The sequence below is a fragment of the Eschrichtius robustus genome, chromosome 10, assembly GCF_028021215.1.
Source record: "Eschrichtius robustus isolate mEscRob2 chromosome 10, mEscRob2.pri, whole genome shotgun sequence".
In the NCBI taxonomy this organism is placed as follows: domain Eukaryota; kingdom Metazoa; phylum Chordata; class Mammalia; order Artiodactyla; family Eschrichtiidae; genus Eschrichtius; species Eschrichtius robustus.
This window is the reverse complement of record NC_090833.1, coordinates 46,815,351-46,833,775: the sequence shown is the minus strand read 5'-3', so window position 1 is coordinate 46,833,775 and position 18,425 is coordinate 46,815,351. Positions and strand designations below refer to the sequence as shown.

Here is an 18,425-nt window from a genome sequence, read left to right as displayed (position 1 = left end):
ATGGTGTCAACAACTGACGTGAAAGCATTTGGTCTGGTGGTTAGAATCATGAAAATAATAGAATTGAGATAAAGGTACAGTGCATTTTACAAGAATTTAATTTTACCCTCTTGGTGCATTGTTTAGTAATAGCTTTTAACTAAATACAAAGGGTCTGTACTTTTCTTCTAAATGTTTACATGGAGAAAGACTACTCTTAGTCTATGCTTAGAATGGCAAAAATAAGGGTTACATATTTCTATTTTAGGTGTTTTATTCCTGAAAATGATATTCGGCATGGCAATCACTCCTGGAGAGGTGACCACTTCTCTCATAATTTGGGGGATGGTTTTTGTTTTTGTAAGAGCACTAAGGAGCAAAGGGAGAAAGCAGGTGTCTCCTCCTGGCCCATGGTCCTTCCCCATCATAGGAAATCTTCTTCAGCTTGGAGACCATCCTTACCTTACATTCGTGGAGATGAGGAAGAAATACGGAAATGTCTTTCTCATCAGACTTGGCATGGTGCCTGTCCTTGTGGTGAATGGGATGGAGATGGTGAAACAAGTACTACTGAAAGATGGAGAGCATTTTGCAGGCCGACCTAACATGCATACATTTTCTTTCCTGGCAGAAGGAAAGAGTCTTACGTTTTCGGTCAATTATGGAGAGAGCTGGAAGCTTCATAAGAAAACTGCTTCCAATGCTTTACAACATTTTCTAAAGCAGAAGCAAACTCCTCCACCTGCTCTTGCTTACTGGAGAAACATGTCACTGAGGCAGTTTCTGAGCTGGTAAAAGTCTCTGCAGAGTTGACTTCCAAGAATGGCAGCTTTGACCCCAGAGGTGCTATTACATGTGCGGTGGCCAACATTGTCTGTGCCCTTTGTTTTGGCAAGAGATGTGACCACAGTGATGAGGAGTTTCTTAGAATAGTTAAAGAGAATGACGACTTACTCAAGGCCTCCAGTGCTGCTAATCCTGCCGATTTCATACTGTGTTTCTGCTACCTTCCACTGCAAATTATAAATTCTCCCCGGGAGTTTTATCAGGCCCTGAATCAGTTTATTGCTCTACATGTACAAGATCATCTTACAACATATGATAAGGTAAGGGTTTAAATTCATGCCAGGACTGGGGATTTGGTGAGAAGTGAAAAAAAAAAAAAAAAAGAGGGTGAGATGCATTAAGAACTCAGACAACTTTATGTACTACCTTGGTTCTTTCACTGTAATTTTTCCATAATGAACCTTACCCAAACTATTGGTAAATGTGAGGTCCAATCAGAGCGATTATAGGGCAGTATTACTTAGTTCTCATGTAGGGACCATAAGAAGAGCTTTGAATTTTTTGAGACCTCAGAAATTTCCCTAGTGTGCTGATAAGGCACATACTTGAATTATGAATCTGTAATTGGCTGATAAATGATGACTAACATGTAGGTGAGCTTCCTGAAGAAATGACCCAATAATTTTGCTTCTCTAATTTTTTCATCTGAAACTATCGGGTCTTAAAATTATCAGCATATTTTTTTCAGAAAGTGTTTTGAATAATTATAAAGAATATTCTATAGGAAACTTCCAATTTACCCTCATATCCTACTTGAGTTTCTTTCCTATGAAGAAATGAACTTTGAGGTCATAACACATGCAGAAATGTTATCCATGTGACAGAAGCGAACCTTCTTATGAGGCCATTGATATGGTTTTGGCCCAATTTGATGGTCCACAAAAGAGTAAATTTCTCTCTTGAAGTATGTATGTACTAGAAAGAATCCTAGTTCTTGGGGACCAGTTTGCTGAGAGGAGGGCATCGGGGAAAAAAACAAAACATGAAAATGTGAGTAATTGAGCAAATGAAGAGATGTGAGGACTTAAGTCCCCTCCGATTAGAAGGAAGAGGCAGAAAACAATGTGTTTCAGGGTACCAGCAGGGAATTCTAGATCAGATACAGTAAGTAAAAGAGTTTGTGAAATTCATAAATTTCTCTTCCTACTCCCTAACCTACTCTAGCCCCACTTCCTCTTCATGGTGATTATAGTAAAATCCTTACAGTAGGTTTGAAAACCTCTTACTGTATTTATTGCTTAGCAATTTCTCTGTAATAAGTTAACCTCTGATTTTTCTAAGTGTGCTTCCAGACATAGGTATACTCTTTATTGATTGAAAAAAAACTTTCAAGAAGAAATTTGAGTTTGGTACCTTGGTTTTCTATTCTACATTCTTTTAAGATTGAGCATTGCCTTAAGATTGAGCATTAACAAGCAAAACTGGTTGCAAGGTTTAAAATGATCTACCTATATTCTTTATATTCCTAAGTTAATTGGGTTCATTTCAAGTACATGGTAATATGGCTTTTTCTTGCCATATTATGCTGTAGAAGAGTCATATATGCTGTAGAAGGTAAGTAGGGATGACTAATCATGTTAAGGTTTATATCCTCAGGACTATAGCCAAGATATCACTGATGCTCTGATTAATACATGCCACAACAAATATGCTGCTACCAAAACAGCCACCTTAAATGACGATGAAATCATAGGCACTGTGAATGACCTCTTTGGAGCTGGTATGTGAAAGTATTTATCAATATTTAAGGTGAATCAAGATTAATTGCAATTCTCTGTTTTCTACTGTTTACATTGTAGAGTCTTTCCCTCTTTTGATATTGGCCATTTACGACTTTGATCCCTACATCCCACTCTCAGTCCCTTTCCCAACCCATTGACATTTACTCTTAATCTGTTTAAGTGCTGTTTTTTTGTTTCATGTATTCTTATAAAATGGGCTTTATATTTTCATGTATTAGCATGTATTCTAATATTATCATGAATTTTAATATATGTAAATTACCATTGTTATTTACATCTCAACTTATTTCTAACTTTTTTCATGAAGCCCTATTATACTTTTAAGGTTCAATCACAGTTGTCAGGTGTATTTCTAATTTACTGCTTCTAATGGTCGCATAGTACTCCATGGCCAGTACCCCCTACATTTTACCAGTCTGCTGTCTCAGTAATACAGATATTGAACATCTCGCCAATGCTAATTACCATCTTTGTGCATCAGTTTTGCCTCCTTTTTCATTATAGTCTTATGTTAAGAAGCAGAATTTCTGGGTCACCTAATAAAAGTCCTAGGTCTTGGATATATTGTCCATGGCTCTACAATGTGCAAAATCAGTGTCTTTCGTGCAGCATTCATGGCTTGTTTTGTTTCTCTTTTGATAGTGAATAGAGTCAATATATTCTGAATAGAAGTCCATATTCTCACACCGTACTGCACATTACTACAAACACCATTGTTGGCAACTGCATTTGGACAACTCACTTTCAGGATAATTCCTTGCACTGTGAAGTCATGTTAGAAATTTTGTGGCATGAGAACTGTTGAATCTACTGGCTCACTGTAAGAGATTGCCCTATTCAAAAAATGTAAAGCCGAGTCTTGAGAAGAGATGATTGGGAAGGATTTTACTTTGCTCTGAAGCTACATTTGGGTGCACTTCTTGCACATGTTGTGATGCAAGTTGTTTAGAGAACAAACAAATCCTTAAGTCCCAATGCTGTGGAACCACAGACTTGAATTAGGGTACTAGCTTTGTCTCTTGTGTGGTCCTGGTGAAATATTTAACCATCTCTGTGCTGCATGTTTCTCATCTCTAAAGCGAGACTAATTACAGCCCCCATTTCAAATAACCATGCAATCAAGTGATCAATATTTGGAGTAGTCATCATTGTTGACATTTTCATCATCATCGTGAAAACCTAGGAATAAGATATATTGATTTAAACACTAATTTTTGCTACTAGATTATAAGATTTAGTAGAAAACACAAATAGCGTTATTAATTTTGGCATTAGGTCATCATTGAGTTGAATTTATAATTAAAACAGCCTAAAAAAGCTGTTTAATGTGGTATTTCTGAGTGTTAGGTTTTCAAGAACTGATCACATTCTTTGATGTAGTGTAAAGTCATCCTTGAGGAAAAGATGAAGTTTTACATAGAGTTTCTGGCTTTTATTTTCAATAATGAAAAACATCTTACCAATGTATAGATAATATCAAAAGTGAAGATACCTTGTTTAAAGGATGAATTTTAAAACAAAGCAAGTACACTAAAAATCAGTGTTAAAAAAACTGAATGTACTCAACCTTCCATTATGCACTTATACAAACTTATGGCCTTGAAGCCAGATAAGTCCACGTTTAAGTCCTGACTCTGTCTCTTCTGAGTTGTCACCTTGAGCAAGGTCCATAATGTCCTTGAGGCACACACAGTTTTCTCTTCAATAAAATGAGCATAGAACAGAAAAAGCATTCAATAGCTATGTATGATTTATGATATTAATTATTATTATACATAGATCATAGCCATTATTATTATAACAATGGTTTATTTTGTAGTGAAATATTTCCAGTGTTTTCATTTGCCTTATAAATAATACCTATATATTTAAAACTTTTTTATTTTATTTTTTCTTGTGGTTGCAAACACATAACATTAAATTTACTACATTAAACATTTTCACATGTACAATTCAGTAGTGTTGTGTATATTCACGTTGTTGTATAACAGATCTTTAGAACTTTTTCATCTTGCAAAACTATAACTCTATGCCCATTAAACCCCAATTTGCCCACCTCTGTACTCCCACCCCTAGACAACTACCTTTCTAATTTATGTTTTTACGATTTTGACTACTTTAGATACCTTATATGAATGAAATCAGACAGTATTTTCCCTTTTGTGACTGGTTTGTTTCATATAGCATAATGTCCTTGAGGTTCATCCATATTGTAGGAAGTGGCAGGATCTCCTTCTTTTTAAGGCTGCATAATATTCCATTGCATGCATATACCACATTTTGTTTATCCATTCATCCATCGATGTACATGTGGGTTGTTTCCGCCTCTTGGCTATTGTGAATAATGCTACCATGAACATGGTGGTACATATATCTTTTTAAATCCATGCTTTCAGCTCTTTTGAATTAATGGATCACTTGGTAATTCTTTTTTAAGTATTTTGAGGACCCTTTATATTGTTTTCCATAGTGACTGCACCATTTTACATTTCTACCAGCAATGCATTAGAGTTCCAATTTTTCTACCTTCTCATCAACATTTGCTGTTTTCTGCTTATTGGTAGTGGCTGCTCTAATGAGTAAGAGGTTAAGCCTATACTTTGAAATAAACCTTAATGTATAATAATTGTATTATTAATTGGTAATCATATTTCGATTATTTGCCCTGGATTCTTAGTATTCAAATACAAAGCAAATTGAGGATCCAATTTTGCTAATACTTTTTTCCAAGACACTTTTTCTCTCTTTTTTCTTTCAGAGTTTGAAACAATATCAACATGTCTATATTGGAGCTTTCTTTATTTGATACGCTATCCAGAAATTCAAGCCAAAATTCAAGAAGAAATTGGTAACACGCTTTCAGATGAAAAGTATAATTCTTATAAGAATATATTTTCATTTTTAAATTAAATTTTTTAAAAAACCTTTTTTTACCCAGATGGAAACATTGGGATGAAATCAACCAGGTTTGAAGACAGGAAAAATTTTACCCTACACAGAAGCTTTCATAAATGAAATATTCAGACGTGCCTCCTTTCTTCCTTTTACTATTCTTCTTTGGTAAGGATATGCTACTCCTTTGGGACAACAACTATCCCACAGGTGGTGTGGAGAGGAGTGAGGAACCTCAGGCATTAGACTGAATACTTTAAGTGCTTTAAAATCTATAGTATGTTAATGTTATTTTAATATTATTTTAAATCCTTTTGTTTTCTTTTGAAACCTTTAATGAAATTTTAACATAGAGCAAGGCAAATTTTGTGAATATTTTTTATAACTAGACTATGATGCCATTAACTTTCATCTTATATTTAAAAATTAAGGGGAGAGAAGGATATGGAAATTTGGAACAATTGATAATCCAACCATAATATATGTTTGGCTATTAAGCGTTGTACAAACTCACTTAACTTCCCCTTGCGAGTAGCGTTAGCCGCCTGCTAATGTGATATGGCTTCATTTTCAGTAGCTAAGAATTTTGCTGAACAGTAGACCGAGGAAGCTAGTTGCCACAAACAGATTAAACAGAGTCTACGTTTATAGATATTTGAAAGTTTACTGAACCTTATGCCAGACTCTCCAGATCCCAAATGCATGCAAGTACAGACTAAGTAGATAGGCTTTATTAAATATATTTGTGAACAACCAAAGTTCAGGTAGTTTGAACTGTTTCCATTCCACACAATTAAAATAAAAAATTAAATTATCCGTGCTTTTTCTCTTCCCATCTTTATATAGTGAAGGAGGGGGAATGTCTCTCACGCTATGTGGTAATCGGCAGAGCAGAATGCAGTGCCTCAGCCCAGGTATCTCCAAGGGCCAGACCACTAGCTGAGCAGTGTCAAGCCCAGACAGTGAGCCACTCAGTACCCTGTATTTTGCCTCTCTCGTTTGCTCTCCATATTCACACATGATGCTATCTATTCACTGTGATCCCTTTCCTTCAGATCCCCTTTCTGGTTGAAGTAGACTTCATCTTTAACTTAAGTTTATAAAAAGCATCCTACATTTAAATATGCAGCTCTTCTGTCCCAAAGGCTTCCGTAGGGTGACTTTGAGTGCTTCATAAAAGAGTACGACCTACAAGCTTTACTAAGAAATCAGGAACAGAGAGACCTGCCAAGTTTACAGGCATGATTTGGGATGAAATGAAAGTGATCATAATCTTTGGGATCCTGAAAATACATCTGAGAGCCTCACTAATAGGGAGAAATATATTTTAGGAAATAGGTATTCATTATATTATTAGAAGTGAAGAAATAAACTAATATATCAACTAAAAAGATCAGAGGCATCGGCCAATGAGAGTAGTGTGATATAAACCAAGAATTTTGGCACAAACATAAAAGGCATCTTATATATTAATATGTTGTTTGGGATTAATCTGTTCTCCACTTGGATGTTTACCATTTTCCTTTTAAAAGGACAAGGGGTTAAAGAGCAGAAAATGGGTTAAAATGAAATGAATTTTTAAAAGATAAATGGAAGAATCTTAGGTAAAAGGGGCAAAAGTTTTGCTATTATATATAACGTATGTACACACATACACAAAAGACCAAACAGTACCCTAATAAATATTTATCGCATGTAGGCTCTTTAAAAGTTACGTGGTAAGGCATTTTTATATATGCAGTTTCAGAAGTATATATTTAGAGAGAGAGACCCTACAATGAATGAATTTATATATTGAGTCCGTCTTTAGAATATATAGTCACTCATAGTTTAATATTAGTGAAATCAAATTTTACATGCTAGGTTTCCATAGAGTGGGATCATGTGGTTTTTATGCAGAGTAGAATTTGAGCAGCTGAATCCACAGAGCGAGTGTGGGCAGGAATGTACTGAGAAAGCCAAGTGGCTATACCTAGGAGCCAGTAATCCTTCCAACAAATGGCTCCATCCCTTTTTTGACCTTCTCCTTTGTTGGGTTTTGAGGGCACCCGATGAATAATACCCATATTATTTGCCAAAGTTCAGTACCAGCTGCAAGATGAAAGTAGGTCAGAGAGAGTTTCAAATATTAACTTTTTTAATGCTCAGAGCTAGTTTGCACAGTTTGGCTTAGAGCTAGACCAAGGAGGCTTACTCATACTTTTTACCTGAATTAGACATACTTCTCCACTCGGACTCTGGCAAAGTTGGACAACAGGAGAGTCTCCTCTGGTAGTACGACACCTGCTCCTCAGCTCAGCCCATTAATAACTATAGCTGAGATGTATTACCTTCTCTGTAGGTTGGCTAATCAGAAGAGAGAACCCAGAAGTGGCTAAGACAAACGTGTCCAGTGACTGTTCTCAAACTCATCACATTGAAATGTCACTGCTTCTCTGGGGAGAAGTGAGTGTGAGGGCCATCTCAGAAGTTAGGGAGTGCCATATGGAAACATAACATGACTTCATCTAAACCGTGCATAATTACAGAGGTATAAAGGGGAAAGATGTACAGTATACATAATGAAGTCTGAGTATGGGACTAGAAAAATAGAATACTTGTTCTAGAGGCAACTTAGGGACCATCCAATACAACCAATATCATTTCACAGCTAGGAAATGAAACCATAGAGTAGTTATGAGATTTGCCCAACATCTCACTGAGAACAGTATCTAGAGTTCAGATTTCCTAGTTCCAATTCCATTCCAATTCCTAGTTCCTCCCATCAAGTACTAAATGATGTTATGTTTTGTTTTTCTAATCTGCTAGTAGAAGCCAAAAACACATGGGGTACAAAGAAAATGCTTTATAATGTCCTTAATAGTTTCCGGTTATAATCGGATGTGTCTACTTATGACCAACTCTGTCATAGAAATATTGAGATAATTTTCTAGAGATTTTAGCTCATAGCAATGCCTTCAATATATTAGGTGCTCAATATGTTTAACTAATACAAGAAAAAGAATAAATTAGTGATTTGACAATAGGTAGAAGATATATCAATTAATGAACAAAGGGAGATTTATAAAGATGTCACATCATTATTGCAGTAAAAAATAACATTAACAAAAAATAGTCCATGCATCATGGGAGGCAGCTTAGGGATGGGTTATTTGAATTTACAGGATGCGTTGTAATGCTGCCTTTCTCTTTCCTACGGTGCTACATCAGATACTACTCTGAATGGTTATTTCATTCCCAGGAAAAACTGCACCTTTATTAACATGTATCAAGTAAATCATGATGAGTAAGCCACCAAAATTATTTCCTGAGATAACATTTGCTTGGTTGTTTGTTTGCTATTTATTAATCTGGGAAAAATTTCCATTCTTCTTAACCAAACTTCATTCCCTCTGTTTCTCTTGAAAGAAGTTGGAAAGAAATTCAGTTTTCTTTCCTCACAGATAATAGGAAGGAGGAAATCTTAATACAGATTCATTCAAGGTAAATCGAATTTCAAAAGTGGGCTCACTGGGGGAGGTGTGAGCCAAGGACTTCGTGGGCTCACCCTCTGCATGTGTATGACCAGCCGATATTTGAAAAGCAGCCTGAAACCCCCCGCTGGAGTGTAAGCCACCAAGCAGGGATTTTTTTCTTCTCTCCCTTTTTGTTTGTTTGCTTTTTCCTCAACCCCAGTACCTAGGTCAGTGCCTGGCACATAGTAGGCACTCAGTAAATATTTGTGAATAAAATGCAACTAGAGGCTTGCCGATATCAACTACAGAAGGGCAGTCTGAGCCTAAGGTACCTCAGGCAGTGAAAAGTGAGGGTGGTGAGTGGTGATGGCACTGGTGAGAATAATGATGAGTGCAGTTAATCTTTATAGACTCCCACTGCGTGCTGGGCACAAAAAGCTCAGATGTATCTCCTCTGACCTCAACACTAATCCTATATAGTGGTGCTAGCATGACCCCAATTTTACTGATGAAGAAACTTTCAGCCAGATTGAACAAATTACTTAAGATCACATGTTCAGCAGGTAAGAGAAGCAGGACTCACATCCAGTGCAAATCCTGTTTAATATGTAAATCTTGTTTAATGGAAATTATATGCTCCATGTGGTGAGGGCTTGATGTCGCCAGTAAACTGGTAAAGATTGCAATCTTTTCTTTTCCCCCCCTTTGGCTACCGCGCAGCTTGCGGGATCTTAGTTCCCAACCAGGGATCAAACCTGGGCCTCAGCAGTGAAAGCGCCAAGTCCTAACCACTGGACCACCAAGGAATTCCCAAGATGGCATTCTTATACGCTCAGCCCGTTGTATGTACAGTACTCTGTACAGCTTCTCCGTCTTCACCCAACATCTCATCTGACCGATGGCTTAGGCTCCAGGCTCTTAGGGAGGGAGGTGATTATCCTGTGTACCTAACAGCACCTTCACAATCTCTGTAACTAGCAAAATGGTAGAATACACTGCATAGACCGTCCCACTGGAACACTTACTGTCAGAGAGATTGATAGATCCATTCTCCACCCAGTGATCATATTGGATAAACCTAAGCATTTTTAAACCCATTATAAGAAGAAATACAGTCAGTGTAAATTGAATGGCATTTATTTTCAGTTGGTACAACCCCAAGTATCCCAAGTGTTCTAGTATCCTAAGAACTTGTGATTATATTGAATATTGAGTAATAATCAAACAAACTGAGTTAACACAGGTGCTAGTAAAGAAATACTATTTGTATGGAGGCACTTGTTTAAGTAAATGAGTATGTAATTCAAGACTTGATATTATGGGAAAATTATTCATGTTGAATCTAAAAGGTCACAAACTCAAGCACCCACTGAGCCGTGGAAACTACCAAAAATGAAAGAAATGTACTTTGTTGAAGCAGTGGCAAGAGGTCATCTGCTGCATCTAATTCAACCCAGTAAACTGTTGGCGAGCAAGGCATTGTCCCATTGTTATCAGCTCTTTCAGTTATAAAAAAAAGAAAGTGAAAATGTAGATTTTCATGTGGAATCTTCTGATTTTTAAATGTTAGCAACAATTAACTATTTTTAAAAGATTATGAGAGCAAAACGAAGTTTCTTGGAGGACTGAGTATGACTTGTAAGTCCCCAGGTCCGTGACCTCTGGTGCAGAGAGAAAACAAATTTTTCTCCTAGACAGAGGGTGACATCTATAGGCAAAGAGACCCAGTTCTTTATGAAGTCAAGTGAGTCCCTGATGTATGGCTTAAGATGTAGACAACTCACAAACATTAGTTGTCATAGATGAGCCAGATGTGGTGCCTGTAACAAAAAAAAGGTGGAGGGAGAAGACAGAACCAAATGCACAGCAGTTTGGGAACTGTGGGCAACCCCCCCAATCAGGGCTGATTTCAGGAGACCTGGCTCCTCCTTGTGATGATGTGTGAAGGCTATTTCCTAAACATAGTGAGAGAGCACCTGAGTGAGAGGTGTGTCTCAGTGTCATCATTCCTGCTTATTTTACTTAAAGCAAAGGAGACTGAATATTTATTACCTTATATTTATACCACAATTTTGGAATATTCTAATGAGAATTTTGTGGAATTATTCATTTAAGATAATAAAAAAATTAAATACATTTCATGTATTTTGTTCACTATTTAATGCACCAGAAGTCATTTTAGTGAAAAATAACTGTATTAAATTTTTATGATAACTAAACCTGTCAACATATTAAAGGAAAGAATGACATATATATCTGTAATAATTATATAATTACATAGCTCCATAACTATATACATATATATATAATTTATAAAGGATGTTCTGAACTTGAACAAGACACTTTATGCAAAACAAAATTGTTACGGAAAAGTTGGCAACAAAGGTAAAGGTGATAAAATGATTCCTTTAAAATTTTTTATTTTTGTCTATTTTATACAGAACTATTTGGGATAATCCCAATTTATTCAGACCTGAGAGATTTCTAAGTGAAAACATGGAACGGAATAGAAGTTTGTTGAGAAAGTGTTGACTTTTGGAATGGGAATCCGGAAGTGTCTCGGAGAAGATGTTGCACGAAATGAGATATTCATTTTCATCACCACAGTTCTGCAGCAGCTCAAGCTGGAGAAGTGCCCAGGAGCCGAGCTTGACCTGACACCCACATATGGGTTAGTCATGAAGCCAAAACCATTCCAACTTCAAGTAGAACCCCGCTCCACAGGTAGCTCCTGTTCATAGATTCGCAGACTGGGTGGAGGGTTTCTTGTTTAATTCAGAAAAATTATGGGCTTCAAATTCATTTAGCAAGAAATTTAAAATTCATACCCCTATGCTGTGCTGTTCAGTTCATTGTATGCCATCCTAATGTAGGAGCTGATTTTTGAGTGTATGGGGTTTTAAACCCATGTCTCATGTGATGGTGTCCCAGGTGTCACTGTGTCACTGTGAATATGGAAGAAGGGAACGAGGACTGCTGGATGGAGTGAGCAGGCAAAGGAGTTCTATCTTCCTTCCCTTAACGCCAGCTACAATAGACAGGTGTACTGATATTTGTTTTAAATATTGGGTCCAGAATAAGAACAAGGTTCTGATTTTAAATATATTTCTTTCCACTGGACTAGGAACTAGGTATTCAGGAGGTCCAGAGAAGGGAGCTAGAGTCACCCAGAACAGCAGAGAACGTTCATGGTGATAATAGGTGGACTGAGTTAGATTTAGAGAGGGCAGGGAAAGGGACTTGAAGGGGGGGTGGGTTTCCTTCAAAATCCATTTTTATATCTGCTCTTATGTTTTCTGGATTATGAATTTAACTTCAGAGCAAATTGGTGTTTTTTACAATGTTACCAATTCCTTTTGATACCTACTAGATATACATGTGTATTAGTTTGCAAGGGCTGCCATAACAAAATACCACAGCCTGAGTGGCTTTAACAACAGAAATTTGTTTTCTCACGGTTCTGGAGGCTGGAAGTCTAAGATCAAGGTGTCAGCAGGGTTGGTTCCTCCTGAAGGCTCTTTCCTGGGTTTGTAGATGGGCTGTCCTCACATGGCCTTTTCTCAATGGCCACCCATCCCTGTGTCTCTCCTTTTTGTTGTAAGGACAACAGTTATATTCGATTAAAGCCTCATCCTAACAGCCTCATTTTAGCTTAACTATTGGGTTGGCCAAAAAGTTCGTTTGGGTTTTTCCATAAGATGTTACTAGAAAACCCAAATGAACTTTTTGGCCAACCCAATACCTCTTTAAAGACCTTATCTCCAAATACAGTTACATTCTGAGGTACTGGGGTTTGGGTTTTCAACATATGGGTTTAGGGTGGGGGAGATACAATTCAGCCCATAATAACATGTTATGAGAAAAAAAAAGACAGCAATTAAAAAATTTTTTCAGTATCGTACCCAGCACTAAGTATGTGCTTCTTTAATTGGACTTGTTAACGAGCTAAGGCATACAAGGGACATAAAATGGACAGTGAAAAACTAAGAATTTCAGATTGAAGCTTTAAGGGGAGTTGCATTATAAAGGGTTTGAAATCCAGGCGGGAGTTGAGAGCGTGTCTGGAGTCTAATTCAGATGGAGAGAGCACTTAGGGCTAATGACCTAAGACCATCTGGATGATGACCATCTTGACCAGGATGTTGCAATGGAAGCCAAGAAGTTAAACAACTGGCAGACATTGAGGATTAAAGTCAGGACTTCGTCTTTCTTTCCAAGGACAAATAAATTCAGCATTATCCTTGGGAATAAACAAATTGGATTGCCTGTCCTTTTTTGTAAAAGCTTTTGAAATTATTTGCATTATCCACGTGACAGTGTGTCAAACTGAAACTATCCTTACATTTTTTTCTGTAAAAAACTATCAAATCTTCTGTATATGTACTAATAATGGGGATGACAGGAACACTATAGGAATCTTGTTATCTGTTTATCTGGTATTTTCTTTAAGGAATTGTGTTTTTCTAAAACTCTTGTTTTGTTTTGTTTTTTTAAACAGTAAGCAAATAAGATTCTATACATTTATTTTAACACATTGTATTGTAAAATGCTAATTTTCACTTTAACTCTGCTCCTAAGGCATAATTAGTGTACTGTTGGGCTTTTTGTATAATTCATAAGTTTGCAGTTTATGTAATTTTAGAAACATGGATAAGAATAAGACAGGGAAAAGAACATTTAAAAGCAAAATAGAAAAGCTATTTTTAATTATATGTATTTACTTATCTGGAAATAATTTATTTTATGAAATATAATTAGAAGCAACACTGTACCAACATTTTACATTGAAATAACTTATATTAACATAAACACTCTAAATAATCATCTGGAGACTACACACAGAATTCATTATGACGATACAGCAATTGATAATATATGGATATATGCATCAGTGGTAATCCAAGACGAGTGAGGTCCTTAAAGCCATTATACATGAAGTAAAAAGGTAGCGTAATAGATGTTAGATAGCCTGCTATACAAAGGTACATATGGATGCTTACCACACTGTGCCCTCCTTGTAGCTACAGCCCCTTGGGGCTTTTGGTGACACCATGAAGATGAAGGTCAGACTAGAAACTATCCACTGCATGATGCAAGTGAGCACAGAATGTGTCTGGTCCCAAGTGTTTTTCAAAGAAGAAAACTTGCACCAAAATTTATAAAGACATTTATATATTCCCACATTGAAATTCTCGAATTCCTTCCCAGTTAAACCTATAATTCAGATGTGCTATCAACCCACATGACAGGGTAAGAAATCAGAACCATTTCTGAGAGGTAGAAGGGGTCTTTGGGGATTTTACTCTCTAAATAATTATTAATTAGGCTGTAAAATCTACAGATCCTTCCAGGCTTCCAAGTGTGTGGATACATGATTTGATGTTTCACATTCACACAGGACGTCCCCACAAAATCCAAGATTCATACTTTAAACAACAAAAAAGTCACCGTACTATGTACACCTTAAATCAGAAATAGCTAAAGGGAGGTGTTTTACAGCTTAACAGGCTATAAAAAACAAATGCCCTGTGAGGAATGCACCGTTGCCTTCCCCTTCAGATAAGAATAAAAAGCAGGATGCAGGCAACTGATTCCCTATGATACACATTTTTAGCAGTAGGAGAGCCAAAATAAATAAAAATTATAAAAGTTTATAGGTCTTTTCTATCCTTCAAGTTATTTACAGAGAATAGTTTACCTTAATTCAACATCACTATCAAGCCCCATCAACCATAAACTACACACATAGAGGCAATACTGTTGCCTTTATCTCTACCCCTGTGGATGGAAGCATGTTGCATGAATGAATTTTCCAGCTAAGTGTGATGACCAAGTTCCAAAATGCTCTTTTGAGTGGATCTTAATTAAAGTCTTTCTGATGTCTTAAAATGCATTTACTAAATATAGTTTTATCTTTTCCAGACTTTATATTGACATTTATTTCTAAGGGTACTGCACTGGGCTATAGTCATTTGATGCACTCCTGATCAATCCTCCATCCCTGCCTCAATACCTGACTTCATTCATTACCTTCATGCTGATCTTCCCAACTCCCTGCAAGCTCCACAAATGCAGGGCCAAGTCTGCTTGGCTTCCGTTGTACCTCCAGTGTCCAGCACTGTTTCAGGCACATAGCAGACAATCGATAAATAGTTGTTCAGCGAATGCGGGAATGAATTAATGATTAAATGAATGAATCTAACGGAGGAGCAAAAGGAAGTATCCGAGATTTTCTAGTATGGATAGTATTTCTGGCATCTCTGCTCCTATTTTAATTTCTACCTGTTGCCTCAGTCTAAAAATCTGTTCAGTGCTCTCACACCTGTTTAAGCTATAAGGTCCAGATCTCATCAAATACACCCTTAGTTCTTTTTTTTTTTTTTAACTCACATTTTTATGACATCAGATCCCAGCTGGATATTATTAGCCTCCCCCTATCCCCGCAGGACCACTGTCAAAGTGTGTCCTAGCACTTAGGAAACTTTCCAAAAGTAACATCTCAAATGTGCTCCAGAAAGTCAGTGTTTCTCCAGCTCCGACATCTTCATCTTGTCAACACACACGCATATAGATAGGCAGCTGACCATTCACTAACTTCACCAGACACATTTGTTGTCTAATGGCATCTGTCACTTCTCCTGCACACTCTGATGGAGAGAAGGGGCCACTGCTTTCTCCCTGAAATGTTTACACCCAAAGATGGGTGTTGGAGTTTACTTATTTTTCAATGGCGTAACTGAGAGTCAGGAGTAATTCTAAAGAAAGCTTACTTGAGGTTTGGGAATATTGGAAGGAATGACGTAAACATACACACAAAATTATGTCCTGTGCCCTACTGCTTAAGCCTGAGACTAGATTGTTCCTAGCACCTCATCCTGCACCAGTTCCCTGCTCTCTTTGCTCCCTGTGGACAAGAGCAATTCACCTGATCTGCTACCTTCCCAGCCCCCAGATTACCATAGGCTTTGTATTTTGTGCTTGCTTTCTCTCTCTCTCTTTCTTTCTCTTTTTAGTTAGCTTAGCTAGAGGTTTATCAATTTTATTGATCTTTTCAAAGAACCAGCTTTTGGTGTCATTTATTTTCTCTCTAGTAATTTCTTGTATTCCATTCCATTAATTTCTCCTCTAATTTACATTTCTTTTCTTTGGCTTACTTTGGATTTACTTTGCTCCTATTTTTCTAGTTTTCTAAGGTGGAAACTTAGTTTATTGATTTTAGATCCTTTTTTCTTTTCTAATATATGCATTCAGTGTTCTAAATTTTCCTCTAATACGACCCAGAATGTGGTCTATCTTTGTGAATATTCCATATAAGCTTGAGAAGAATGTGCATTCTGCTGTTGTGGGATGAAGAAGTCTACAAGATGTCCCTTACTATTTAGTTGATTGATGGTGGAATTAAGTTCAACTGTCTTTACTGATTTTCTGCCTACTGGACCTGTTCATTTCTGATTCCAAACTAAAATTTAAAACTAAATAATGTGTGAAACATGCATGCAAACAGTTAATATTTCTAGCTACTGAATTATTGTGGAAGTTTATTTATTGGCATGGAGAGATGATATATTTAAAAAAGCTAATGTGAAATATTGCATGTAACTATTAATTATTTTGTGTATATATACACACGGAAAGTGTAAGATGTGACATGTAAATAGAATGCCAACAAAAATATGATTTTTTTTCTATTTTAGCTTATGCTCTAAATATAGTATTGCATTTATTTGAGATTATAAATTTCCTCTACTTCTGTGAATTCACATAAGGGTGAAGAAAGGTTTCAGGGTAGCAAGTACCTATCACAAAATTCATGGGTTTGGTCTAGAGAGGGGGATGAATCTTCAGACTAGATGCATGAACTGTGAATTAAAACACCAGGTTATAGAAGTTTTGCATTAATTAAATTAAAATAAAAGCTGGCAACTGAGAATAAAGAAAGAGACACACACTTAGTATAAAACCTCAAAAGTCTGGGATCATTCATTGATCAATTAAGAAGCTCTACACACCTACATAACTAAATAAACTAACTTTATTTAGTTTTTAATGTGTGTGTTTTTAGGTGCCTACTTTAAGCCAGGCTCTTTAGATGCCAGGCATAATAAAAGATGACTAAAATATGATCTCTAACTTCAGAAGCTCTTTAAGATAGAAGTGAATGATGATAAGTGTGTGTGTGCGTGTGTATGTGCATAGATAGCATATAGGTGTGTATATATATATATATATATATACAATGATATAGTTAAATATACATATTTTAATTGTTCTTTCTAAGACTGGTCATAAAAATTCAAGCTTTCTCGTTCCCTCTTCATGCATTCAATGGGGATGTGTGTTTGAAAATTTCTGTGCAACTTTCGCTTTTTGTGAAGAGTCCTTGACAGGGTGAATGCCCTTTTTTGATCAAGGAGCTTCGTATGGTTCTGCCAACTTACCTCTTTGCACAGCTGTTCACTCTTCTAAGGAGTCTTCATTCTTTGATTCCTTTGTGCCAGCTTGGCCTATTTTATACTATTTCCTAGCATTCCATACTCACTGGTCCTCACTGGGTTTCACCATGCCTCTCACTATTCTGCCTGGCATTTTGACCTTCATCTCTCTATTTAGAATTGCCAACAGGTTTTACCATCACACAGTAGGTGAGAACAGAGCAGTTTAGAAATTCAGCACCTTGGGAAGAGAGTTTAACACAGCTGGAGGGCAGAACTTCACCTACTATCTTAGCAGTGCTTGCTTAGCTTAGTGTCTGGAACATAAAGGCCTTCAACATGTATTCAGAGGAATCACTCCCATTCAAGTATTTATTGACAATGCACCTCATTGGGCCTCTGTGGGCCAGGGAGTAGTATTGTGTGAAAAGGCTTTCCAAAGTTAAAATTGCTGTGGGCAGTGAAGTGATTTACAAGATGGTATCTCTTTGGTTAACAATATCCTTACTCTACATATTTCAGAAAATTGGGAAATGAAGCCAAGTATGTGAAAACTGTTCTTTGGAGCAGGAGCAATAATAGCTTTGGGTTTTGAAATAAGAATCAAAGGTGGTGTTTTCCCCAGACTATTGGGCAAGATAGATTTGAACGCAATTACTCTATATATGGAAAGCTGCTGTTTGCTTTTTAGTTAAGATTTTTAAACACAATTTCCCCCATTTAAAGAAAGTTACGTTACTCACTTCTCCTCCCCACTGCTTCTTGCTCTATACAACAAATGCAAGTTTGATGAGGAAATTTTTATTAAGATATCCATACAGAAAAGTGCACAAAATGTAAGTTTAAAGCTTGGTGGATTTTTACAAACTGAACACCACCAGCATTCCACAGTCCCCCAGCCTTTCATTCCTCCTTAGCCTCCAATCTCTGTGCCTCAAGGATAACCCTTATCCTGACTTCCAATGCCATAGTTCGGTTTGTCTGTTTTTGACTTGTACATTAAGGGAATGAAACAAAATGTGCCCTTTTGTGCTTGACTTCTTTTGTACCACATTGTGCTTGCAATATTCATCCATGTT

General features: G+C 36.7%; 1 protein-coding gene across 1 annotated transcript; it reads left to right on the top strand.

Moving 5' to 3' along the window:
* The first annotated feature begins 264 nt into the window (after positions 1-264).
* Positions 265-11,721, top strand: LOC137770940 (cytochrome P450 1A1-like). The gene is given in 9 exon segments (XM_068553984.1): positions 265-685; positions 688-1,085; positions 2,422-2,545; positions 5,326-5,415; positions 5,506-5,546; positions 5,548-5,620; positions 8,652-8,745; positions 11,356-11,426; positions 11,429-11,721. Coding segments are annotated over 9 exon segments (1,605 nt in total).
* Positions 11,722-18,425: the final 6,704 nt, after the last annotated feature.